The following is a 12,292-nucleotide window of genomic DNA, read 5'->3' as shown; positions in this document are numbered from 1 at the left end:
AAATCATGACAAAAAGCAAAAAAGCAAAATGTAAACTGCAGTTACAAGAGGTAGGGAGTCAAAATTGATGGTAATTGTACTTTAATTGAGTACTTCCATTTCATGTTACTTTATACTTTGGCTCAACTGCAATTCAGAAGGGAAATTTGTACTTTTTACTGTACTACAATTAATTACCAGCTAACCGGTAACTTTGAGCTCTGGGAAGTTATCAAGGGCATTTATGAATATTTTAGTGATGAATCGATTGTTGCAGCCCTAAAGAATCAATAAACAGTACAATTCAGCGAACACATTAATGCATCAGTTTTAATGCATCGGACAATAAGTACGTAATAAGTGTTAATTACGAGTAAGTTGCGTGTATTGTTTGTTGCTGCATGCAGGTCAGCTGTTTGATCTTCTCTCCTGTGTGTGAGCAGTTGCTTGTGTAGGATTTTTCTGTTGAAACCAACGACAATAACTGTTGTCTGTTCAGATTCATGTTGACTTCTGTTTTTGCTTGACAGAAAAGCACCATTACAACTGTTGACAGACAATGTGTTGTCTGTGATGAAATGGCACAGCTTCACAATGCTGCACTGTTTTCCAGAATGTGTGGAAACTTAAAAAGCAACTGACTGTTGTAATTTACCTTCATTGATTTTAGGGTTGTTCAAACGTTCTGTTAGCCAGAGAGATAGAATTAGTACAATTTTAAAGGCTGAATATTGTTACTTACTGCTGTACAGACAAATGCGTGCTCTTTAAAGGTTTATTTTTTTCAAATCTGTCTTAAAACAATAACAATAACATCCATACTGGCTGCAAAGACATTCCTTCTAAAAGCAATTCATTATGTTAAGTGATGAGGGACAAACTCCACAGTCCTCATTCTGTGTGAAAAGTTTAGCTGAAGCTAATATGAAACTTTAGCAAGTGGGGATCTTCCAAAGTTACAGTCTTTCTCTCTTTGTCTTTCCACAAACAGACTTTCCTTGTTGAGCGGGGTTGAGGGGAAAGTAACACAGAGGAAATTTGGTACCAAAAACAAGCACAAAATTAGGACTGTGGATTTTGTTGGCTGAAAGTATTAAAATAGACCTGAACCGATGTAAACCAAGCTTGAAAAAACCTCCTTGTGTCTCCAATGGAAAGGAAATGACAACAGCTTTAGATAAATGACTTGTTCAGTGGTCTAAGTGACCTAATCCAAAAGGGGAGGAGCCCATTGGACCGACTGGTTGCTGATTGTACAGTAGTAGACCATAAAGGATAAATTATCTTCTTCTCTTCTTCTGTTATCTCTTTTATAGCTCAGTCCTTTGATGATTGATATTGTGACAATGTTGTGTGGAACCTTACATTAATTACAAATATAATCTGACACTAATCTGATCATCTTTCAGGTTTTTTAATCAAACTCTATATGTCAATTTGCCAAAATAATTCCTTCACATAATTGATTTAATTCTGAACAAGATCTTCCTTTGTTACTTTAAAGAAATGGACTCAGCCATGTAAAACACAAACTGAGTTGAGATGCATGAGAGTGACTCAAAACACACAAGGCCTGAAAGCAGGTTTGTCCTGCTGTACTGAAGTATTCACTGCCTGAGGTGTCGAGTGGTTGTTTACCTTGGTGTCATTGTACAGAACCTGCGCAGCATTACTTGTATTACTTGACACAAAAACTCAATACAACTTTGTGGGTGTTGATCTACAAATAATATTTGAGAATATGAGGATAAATTCAGGCCGGACAACAGCATGAAAAGGTTGCTGAACCTACAAAAAGGTCTTATACCTAAACGTCATAAATCTCATAATAATCACTCACAAAAGTCTTATAGCGAGCTATTCATCATCAAGGTGGAAGTATTTGGGAGTTATGTATTATTTGAGTGTGAGACAGACTCCCTCCTTTATGTCCCCCTGGGTCTGCAGAGGTCTGACAGCTCGGCTATATGATAATAACCAGCCTCCACTCCCACTTACAGACCATTTACTGTTTACCACGTCCTTAATAATGCTGTATATACCTGTAGAAACATAATTGAACACAGAACCAAAACTATAAAACCTAGTACCGTTGTTACAGCTAGGGGGCAGCATGGCACTGTGACATTTTAACAGAAATGATCACAAGCTGTTTTTAGTATTTCCGTCCACCTACACTTAACCGCCAGTTGTTTCTGGTTCCCTGTAAGACTTGTTTTACTTGTATGTTTCCTATTTAGAACTGTGAAATAGAGAGCTCCATGTGAAAATGAGAAGCTTTTCAAACCCTGTACATTAAAAAACTCCCACAGTTCCCTCTCTCTCAGCTGCCCACCTCTTTATTTCTCAGCAGTCTCTCTGGTTGAAGTCACTCAAGCACATAAAGGAATCCCAAGAATGATCACCTTGTTAAGCATACACAACTTTCCCCTCTTAAGCCGTCCAGCCTGCAGCCCCTATTAGTTTACTGCTTGGCTTGACACAAGAGAGAGAGAGATAATACTGTCGCACTCGAAAGGTTGATTTGTTTGTTCCACACAGAATAGCAACAAATGAAGGTCATGCCCTGCCAACAATAGCCAGTAGGCCAGTGTGAATAAGAAAACCCATCTGTTCACCTCCTTGTTCTGCTGTAATCAGCTGTAGATTGTAAAGAGTAAAGAGTTTTCAGACTGGGAAGTCTATGCCTCCAGCTTTATCATTATAAAACATGACATCAAAGTAGATTAATGTGGCTTTTTTGTCACAGAAAAAGACTCTTTAATACCAAGGTATGAAAATATGTCCAAAATGTGACCCACATCAATTACTTTCAACTGCTTGCTCCAACTAGACACCAGGATTTTTTGTTTTGTTTTTTTACCCCAGAGACTGAAGGAGGTCAAAGTTCTGCACTGAAAGGTGATCAGGCCCAAACACAGGATTCATATGCTTCATATGTTCCAGCAGGAAAAATAGTGACACACTGAGTACAAAATTAAAGATAAAGAGCCACTATTGACACAGCTGCTTTGACGTCACAGAGATTTTATCACAGGATGAATGAAGTCAGTGTACAACACTCACTTGACTGATCCAATCATCTCAGTCAAAACCTACTTTACACCTCTACTCTACTAGAGAAAATTATTGTTCTTTTTATTCCACTAAATTTTCTGTGATTGCATGAAATGCTTTGTAGATTTCACATTTTGCATTATGGAAACAGCAGTAATTGTGTCCGAAGATGTATTGTAAAAAAAAGTGAATAATTCTAAATAAATTTCAGTCAGAAACAGATTAAAATAATCTACCTAAACTGTCAGATTTTATTCACGTATTTTAGGAATGAAACACAAAATGATCGTCATATAAAATAGTTAAAATCAGCTCCACATTGAAGTAACTGCACACACATTTTAACACACAGGTGACATTCAAATCTATTAAAACACTAAAAAGGGGCATTCTTTAGAAGGAGCTCTTATTTACATTTTGCTGACAATGTTTTACACAAAATTACTTGTAATAGGCTATTTTCACACAGTGGTGTTGATTTTCTTTCCTCAAGTGGGGGATCTGAAAACTATTTTATTATAGATACATAATATATATATATATATATATATATATATATATATATATATATATATATATATACATACTTAATTTATGAAAATGTGCACATTAATAAATATATTTTTCAATGACGGAAGAGAAGTAGATGTAGTATTAAAAAGTTTAAAATATGTATTTGGACTTTTTGTGGAAAAAACCATAACAGAAACAAATTATTGGTTAAATTAGTATTCATTCTGTAGTTTAACACCTCTTAAAACATGTCTGGAAGGGATGTTTAAATGTTAAAATCAGTTGCCAGTAATAATTTAACAGTGAAAAGCATGTGAGAGTAACTGGAAGTAACTTTATTATAGTCTCAGCAGGATTTATGAACGTACAACTGTGTACAGAGAGGTAGTGGCAGCAATTTCTCTCAATCCACTCCACAGTTGTCACACTCGGGCGTATTCAGCACAGAGCCGACAGAGAGTGCAAATCATCACAGTGCAGCAAAACATCAAATGTCAGTTTATCTCATCTGAAGAAATTCCCTTATTCACTTCAAGGAAAATTTGAGATCTGCACATGTACAAGGAATTGCAAGGCTTTATGTGCAGAGTGGCACAATTCAAACACACATGTATGAGTTTAAACAAAAAGTTAAGCCATGTTCAGTATCAACACCGCCGCATTCAGGAGAGAAACCACCAAAGATAGAAAGTAAATCAAAGTGTTTCCAGTATAAAAATGTCTTCAGAGATTAAATGTTTTTGACATTTGTGGCTTGTTCAGTGCTGTAACTGCTAGAAGTCCGATTCAGAATCAATAGTCACAGAAAAGACTAGAGAAAGTTAATTTAGGTATTGTCACATGATGTTAAATGAAATTTAAGCAATACTGTGACTTTACTAATATTTGGAGTAATGTGTTCGCTAAAATTAAAACAAATGCCTGTTGATAATATTTTCATGGATCTATTATTTGTAACCATATAAAACTGTATAAAAACAGATGTGTACAAAGTCCCTCATTTACTGTTCCCTAAAACCCTCAATGAGACAGGATATTGTGTATTAAGCCGTGAATAAATAAGAAAATCATCCTGGCACTCATCACTTCATATACTTGGATTTGATCTTAATTCATTAAAAAAAAAAGGTAAATATATTTAATTTAACTGAATGATATAAAAATGAATATCCATATACTGCAGGTAAATTTAACATATTTGATAGGCATAAAAACTGAGGGTTAATAACCTCATATTGTCCACAAAGGCAGTACTGGTTGCGTTGCTTTACAGTGCATCAAAGAGTGCATTACAAAGGAAAATCCACTCAGAATAAAACTGGCAAATTTACATAAGACTTCATTTGGGAATGTAAAAATACCAAATTAAACAGTATATACATTTAAAATCTACGGGACAATCTAAAACATCAAACTTTTATGATTTCATACATTAATCTCAAAGCTGCTCAAATAATACTGAGGGAATTTATGAACATTGAGATTGTATACATAATTAATCACACAGATGTTTCGGTGTAATATCTACAGTGATGCATATAAAGCAGCTTTATCCTCCACCTCAGGGTTTGTTTACAAAGTGAAGGTGGACAAGATGTTGTCCTGACTTGAGGAGCGCTTGTACCCCAGTGATGAGCTGAAGTACGTCTCCCCGTCAGTGCTAATGTCATCGTCATCGTCGTCGTCCAGAGTGTTGAGCAGCGGAGCAGATGTGCCCTTACGCCTGGATGACACAAAACAATATAATAACTAAGGCTAAGAATGTCTGTGTATTATTGTTAAACCTTTTCCTATTTTAGTCTGTTACGGATGACAAATTGCTTTTATGCATTTACCTGATCTCACTTCGCAGAGCTTTGAGTTGGCTCTGGAGCTGCTCGTTGGCCTCCTGTTGCTCGTCCAGGTCTCTCTGCAGCTTCTTCTTGCTGTGCTCCAGTCGGTCGATCTCTTCTTCAGCCTCATCCATCTGCCTTTTTAAGGCCTTTAGACGCAGATTCAACTTCAAAAAGATCCAAAACGTACAGGGTTCAACACAGATCAACAAATATGTTCACTATATGACTATTAATCTAATTCAAGGTCTGAAGTAAATTGAGTTAAATGAGTTGGTTACGTACTTGATCCTTTTGATCTTGCATTGAGTTATTTTCTTCTTCACCTTGCATCATCATTTCTTTTACCTTCCTCTCTAGCCTGCGGTTCACCAGCTGCAGGTTGGCACGCTCCCTGAAACACATACACCATGCATCATCATACTGTACATGTAGTGCAGCAAATCATTCACCTAGATGTATTAAGAGCCGATTTGTTTACCCAGAGTTGGACTATTTCTCACAATAAGAAAATGATTTTAAAGTCACTGTCACAATTCCAATTGATCTACATCATTTAAATCAATATTCTAGTTGTGTTCTCCTATATAAGCTCCAACATTGTAGCCTGAATCCATCAGTGTCTAAGTTTAACTCTAACTTTTATCTGGAAGACACTACCTGGCTTGCATACCCAACCTAATGAACCTCTCTACTTTCAGTCAACTTTCCCTCTTCCATCACCTTGACCACAGCACCCCTCATCTTTATTCCCCATCGGAGCCTTCATCTCACCTTTCCTCCCCCTCCAGCCTCGCCTCCAAATCCTGTATGTGGTCCTCCAGCTGGGAAACCTGGCCCTCTTTGTTGGACTTGTGGGAGCCCTCTAAATTAGCCACTCTGCTCTTCAGGTCTTTGGTCTAGAGAGGTTACAAAGAGAGAAGTAGTGATGCGCACAACTGGGCAAATGTATGTTTGCACCATATTATCAATGTATCAAAAATATGAATTAGAAATTGATGTGAGAATGGATACAATCAAATGAAAATGATGAAAAGACACATGAATGAAATGGGTTGGTGCTTTGTTCTGAGTTTGTAGAGCAACACTGTGTGTAGTTGTTTTCCTCCAGACAGGAGAGTGTGTACCTGTCTCTCCAGAGCCATCTTGTCACACTCCAGGTCCTGTCTGCTAGCCCTCTCCTGCAGGAGTTCATTCCTCATCTGCTCCACCTGTCAAGCCGAGTCCAGACACTGTCATCGCTACACTCCCAAACAGTCTGATGACAATTATTATCAGACAATGTCTGTGTCTCAGTCACACCAAAAACCACTGTAGCGCTCAGTGACTCAAAAGGCTTAACAATAGAAAAGTTAATGCTCAAAGGGCTTTAGTTAATTGGTGATCTGGTTTTTCTTGTTTGGCACCATTCTATCATACCTTCTTAGTGACACAGGGTTGTAGTAAAAAAGAAAATATATAATAAATCAATGACCATATTTTTTTCTAGGAAGAAAATATAGCTGTTGACTTGGCAACACTTTTGTGCAAACATTAAAGGAATAGTTAAACATTTTGGTTAATGTGGTTATTCGATTTCTTGCTGAAAGTTTTGATTAATAAAACACGGAAAATATGAAGCTTCCACCTGCAGGCAGTGATCTTAATTTACCAAATCCACCTATCAGCACCTCTGAAGCCCACTGACATGTTATATATTGTTTGTGCAAAGTTGTGGTTTTACATGGTGTTATGTGAACATAGTATGATTTTGTCACCAGGCCAGCTGTTTCATCCTGTATCCAGTCTTTAGGCTAAGCTACGATAAGTTACTGCTGGCCTTATATTTAAAAGACTGATAAGAAAAAGGTATACGTAGATCTTCTCGTCCAATTCTCAGCAAGATTGTGAATGAGTGTATTTCCCAAAATGTCGAAGTTTTCCTTTAATACTAATCTGGTGTCATCATATATCCACTCTCTGAACACAAAATCAACCCAGAGCCTAACTGCATGAACATGACTGCTCTGTGATAGCCTGGTTTAAAAGAACGAAGGATGAAAAGAAATCGATACAGCGTGATGGTTCTTTCTTTGTGAGGGGAGCTTAGAATTGGTGATATTTTATGCCAATTAGTGGGTGACAGTGGGCTGCTCTGATGAACGATGGCCACTATAACTGGTGCACCCAGCACAGTGCTTGAGGGAGCTGAATCAGCAGACTGGAACATACAGCGAAACTAATCTGCTTTGTGAAAGACGGCAGGAGAGGAGAGGGGAGATTACTCTCATTTAGACAGGAGAGGAGCACCTGGTGCCAGGAGAGACGCAGGTGTTCTTCCTGCTGCCTCTGCTGCAAACTCACCACCCCTCCACCCCATAGCCATACAACCCCCCTCTCCTCCCCACAGACATTAAAGCACACACACCAGCACATACCCACATACATGTGTGTGCGTGTGTGTGTGTGTGTGTGTGTGTGCACTGACAAACACACACCACTAGCACTCAACCATACTCCACTCTGAGTGCACAAAGCTCAAGTGTTGCCTTGACAACCGACCTCAGCCTCATGCTGAACCAACGCCACTTTGTCACAACGCCTCTCTTTTCTCCCTGCCAGGAATTTTCAAAACAGGGAAAGCATTTAACGAGATTTAAAACACTCTACTTGACCACACTAAGCTACGCTACGCACATTAATTCATCATTTTGGTCACAACTTTTGAATCTGTGTCAGTACCAGACTGAGAGGAACCTGCATCCAAACCTTACAGGCCTGTGTTTGGATGTTTTACATTTAATATTAAGGAGACGCAAAGGTCCCATGAAACTTTGACCACAGGACATAAACATTTGCATAAACCGGTAGGGTTGCAAAAAAAGCAGTGTTATTGTATTTCAAAAACTCCAGAACCACCATCCTCCCTGTGATTAGTAAGCACTCTCCCACAATCAATCAACAATCCTAAAAGCACATGTACATTATATAAATCTTACTTCATAGTGCTTCTGTCAGCAGCTTTATCAGGGAGAACGGATAACTGGAGCATTTGCTTGCAAGGATATAAAAACTGACTTCAAGCACAAGAACTGTATTTGTTCTCAAGATTAAAGTTACTGAGTGTAATTTCCAAGTGAACTCCTCAACCTTACAACTTGAGACATTTGGCAGCTTGCATATTTTGGCTCGAGCAGCGCATTACGAGGGGTCTTTTGTGACTGATGCATGAAAATTGGATAGGTGCTCTTGGACCACACTGGCAGGCCGCCAACCTGAATGATTATGCAAGATCATCTTACAAAGCAATAACCAGTCCACTTTATCCAGACCAGAAATAAACTGGGAATTTTGCAGTGTGGATATTATATGTAAAGACACAAACACCTGAGAGTGAGCACATGCACCAAAGCACTGATCGAACCCGTCAACCTGCATTTTAATCATGTAAATTGAATCTTTCGGGATTATCCGTTTTGTGGGGATCATATGTTCGTTTTGTTCAGAGATTAGTGTTTGTGGTCATGATGTTAGAGGTGGAAGACAAAGCAACAGGAGATCTGGATATCATTTACAGGTTGAGATGGAACAGAGACACATCTGTGAGAACTACAGTGGACATGGACAGCAGCAGCAGGGTCACCGTGACAGGCAAGCACTGATAATGAGAATGAGTTTACCTGCTCTCTTCCTCGGTCTATCCTGTTCATGAGCTGGTCTCCACTCTGACGCTCCTCATCCAGGTCCAACTCCAGCTGAGCAATCCTGTCCTGCAGAACAAAGCAGTTACATCTGTACAGTCAGTGAGAGTTACTATCTGAATCAGTTTTCTATTAATAATCATCAACAACTGAGGTTGATAGGCCTTTAGCAAGGGCTTTATTTGACATCAATATGCACCTCTAAGAGTTTGACGTGTCGAGCTTTTTCGTCTTTAGCTTGGGCCTTTTTGTCGGCCTCCATCTCCAGATCATGAACCTTTTTCTCTAGAGTCGTCTCCCTGAGCACGGCCTCGTCTCGTTCCCTCTGACACTGCCGCAGGTCCTCCTCCCGGAGTGACAGCTAGAACAAAATGAATCAATCACACGTACAAATTACTGAAACTTGCTTATTGCTAACACATTTCATTGCCCTGTATAAATACCTAAATCACATCTGTTTACAGAGAATATTTAATTTTGTCCCTGACGGTCAGTGAGTAGTAGGGGTTCAGTGTCTCATTAAAAGGACCCTCTGAATGGTGATAAATACTTTTTGAAAGTCCATCTCCCTGCTAAATATGTCATCTTGCTTCTTATCTTAGGTAGCCTAAGTATTTTAAGTATCACCACTGTAGCTATGACCAACAATTTAGTTGCTGCTTAGGGAAATTATTATATGGTTCCCCTGAGTGACTAATTAATCCAGTGCCGCTAGTTTCCCCCTGTGTTCATTCAGCAGCTGTGCCCCCCACAGGTGGAAAATTGCCCCCATTGCTTAATGCTAAGACAATGAAAAATCATCATCTGCCCTTATGTCTAACCCAGAACAAATATTTGGCCATTAGTGCAGAATAGTTCCATATTTCATCATGTAAATACTTAAATTAGACATAATCTAAGCCATGGAGCTAAACTAAGCATGCAAATACTTAGTAATACGTGTAATTTGATAATTGTGCATCCTCACTCAGGTCCTGAATATCAATAATCAAGTTAAGAAATGAATAAATTACTGTAATGACCTGATCTAGGGACTGAAACTTGGCAACACAACATACTGCTGTTTTTATGCAGCCTTCTCTTTTGAAAAGAAAGACGTTTAAAGAAAAAGCATTAATGTGCCCTGGACTTGTAATTTTAGTGATAGTCTGCCAAGTTCACATGGGTGGAGACGGACAAGGTATTTGAGAGCAGCTGGAAAAGCGGACTCACTAGGCCCAGTCCAGAGCAATCTGTGTCTCAGGAGAGGTGGAGGAGGTGGAGGAGGATGTGAATCCTGCCAGCACAGCTTTCACAACAATGATATCACAACACTGACATCCTCCTTTTCCTGTGCACCAGCTGGATATAGACAGGAAAAAAGGATGCTGACCATGTCCTTACATACACACTTGCTGAAAGCCCATATCAGGAACAATTAGATGAGTAAATCAGTCAAATCTAATGACAGCATGTCAAATATAGGCTGAAAGCGATGACAACAGTTTCCAGTAGATAGTTCCTTTCAAAAAAGGAAATGTCAATAATCTTCTTTTTTCTTTGCAATAAAGCCTCTTGAGCTTAAGAGCGGGGCGGTGCCTGCCAAAACCTCTAATAAAAAGGTGCCCAGTGAAGTTTTCATTATAAACAGACATGGCTTTGTTTACAGGGTTAGAGTTACGGTACATTGTGCAACAAACATGCTGAATGCATTTTCAACCTCAGAAAAAATTGCAGATTTTTGAAATCTGCAATGTTTGGGTCGGCTTGTTTACAGTTTTCTTCTCTTCCATTATTGGCACATTGCTTCCTTTTGGAGCACATTATCTCTAACATCTGTGCAATCAACAGTACTTTACTACATTACTGACTGCACAGTCATGTAACATTACATTACTTCACAGAACCACTAGTGGTCGAAAACTCTGTTTTTTTGTTTCATCCTTGTCTTTTTACATGACCACATCCAATCTCAAACACAACTCACTTTGAACTCACTAAAACAGAAAGTGTCAGGCACTGAAACCAGTTTCCTTTGATGTACTGTTATGTGTAATACTCCTTTGTGTCTATAGCCTTTTTTCTTCCTAAACACCATTATATCTATTATATATGTCCTGAAGCATTTCTGCTTCCACTAAACTATAATGTTGTTTCTGTGTGGGTCTAGTTAGATAAATGTTTGATAAATACATACAACAACATAAGCCATCCTCTTTCCAACATAAATTATTCACCTTTATCTGTTCTTATCTTCAACAAAAACATTCTTCACATTCTTCAAGTCCTGACAAGGATGAATTGCTTGAATGGAAACAATGCAGAGTGGTCACAGGTTAAGTTTCACCGTGATGGTGCTGTGGCCACAAATCAAAGGATTATAAAGGATTTCTCCACATTTCCCTTTTAATTCTAACTTTGAGTGTAAACATTAATTTAATAAAGAGCAGAGATTTTCTACGGCTTTACTCGGCTCAATTGCTTCACTTTAATACTATGTTTTGGGTTTGAGAGGACAGCAGGGAGCAGAAATACCTAAGTGATGACATCAGGACAGGATGATGTTAGTGGGAGGGGGTCAAACAAAACGATGGCTCATCATCTGACGTTCTGCATGGGAGGGCTTAGATGGGCTGACTAATGATGGCCTTGATTTGACCACTCTGACCATGAAAGCACTGTCAGTGACTATCTGTGACTCCTCGCTGAGGGCCCATTACGTTAGATGAGGCTGACATAGCCCACTGTACCTCTTCTTGCAGGGTTTTGGTAGTCAGTAAGCACTTGTCCAACTCCTGTCCTCTCTCCTTCAGAAGCCTCTGCAGATCAGTCAGCTCCCGACGGTTGTTCTCTCTATAAATATCAATCTGCTCCTGGAGCTCCAGAGTGGACGACTGGGACGCCACCACAATATCATTCATCTGTAGGTACAGAGAGGTAGAGTACGGAGAGGTAGAATACGGAGAGGCAGAGCACAGTGAGGTAGAGCACAGGGAGAGAGACAGAAAGAAATGTGAGGAAAAAAGCAATGAGTCCACATATCCAACCTGAATCCTTTAGAATCCCTTAATTAAAAAAACGAAGGTTAAATATTTCAATGGTACAAGAAAAGTAACTGTTTTTCAGGCATTCTTACCACTTCCCCCTGAAGAAGACCCTGTGAGGTCAAAAGCAGTTGGCATTTTAAACCAACATGCGTAACTAAATTAAACTTTTAATATACCCATAGCTCTCGAAGAGTGCCTGAAGAAC

The 12,292-nt window shown here is 39.0% G+C and overlaps 1 protein-coding gene across 2 annotated transcripts in view; it reads right to left on the bottom strand.

Annotated features, from left to right (window-relative positions):
* Positions 1-3,863: 3,863 nt before the first annotated feature.
* The window catches only part of cgnl1 (cingulin-like 1), a 29,309-nt gene continuing 20,880 nt past the window's right edge, over positions 3,864-12,292 (bottom strand). The window contains exons 12-19 of one of the 2 annotated variants that reach the window (XM_068730231.1): positions 11,791-11,961; positions 9,261-9,422; positions 9,041-9,130; positions 6,509-6,592; positions 6,156-6,280; positions 5,667-5,775; positions 5,385-5,548; positions 3,864-5,272 (exon numbers count right to left, since the gene is read on the bottom strand). In XM_068730231.1, the coding sequence (XP_068586332.1) occupies positions 5,122-5,272; positions 5,385-5,548; positions 5,667-5,775; positions 6,156-6,280; positions 6,509-6,592; positions 9,041-9,130; positions 9,261-9,422; positions 11,791-11,961 (1,056 nt within the window). In that variant the 3' untranslated portion in view covers positions 3,864-5,121. The remainder of the gene's footprint in view (positions 5,273-5,384; positions 5,549-5,666; positions 5,776-6,155; positions 6,281-6,508; positions 6,593-9,040; positions 9,131-9,260; positions 9,423-11,790; positions 11,962-12,292) is intronic. The other variant, XM_068730232.1, reaches the window with a different exon arrangement.

Source organism: Cebidichthys violaceus, unplaced genomic scaffold (assembly GCF_023349555.1).
Source record: "Cebidichthys violaceus isolate CVI_PGR_0920_01 unplaced genomic scaffold, fCebVio1.0.p SCAF_5, whole genome shotgun sequence".
NCBI classification, from domain to species: domain Eukaryota; kingdom Metazoa; phylum Chordata; class Actinopteri; order Perciformes; family Stichaeidae; genus Cebidichthys; species Cebidichthys violaceus.
The sequence above is the reverse complement of the archived record's forward strand: the minus strand, read 5'-3'. Positions and strand labels throughout refer to the sequence as shown.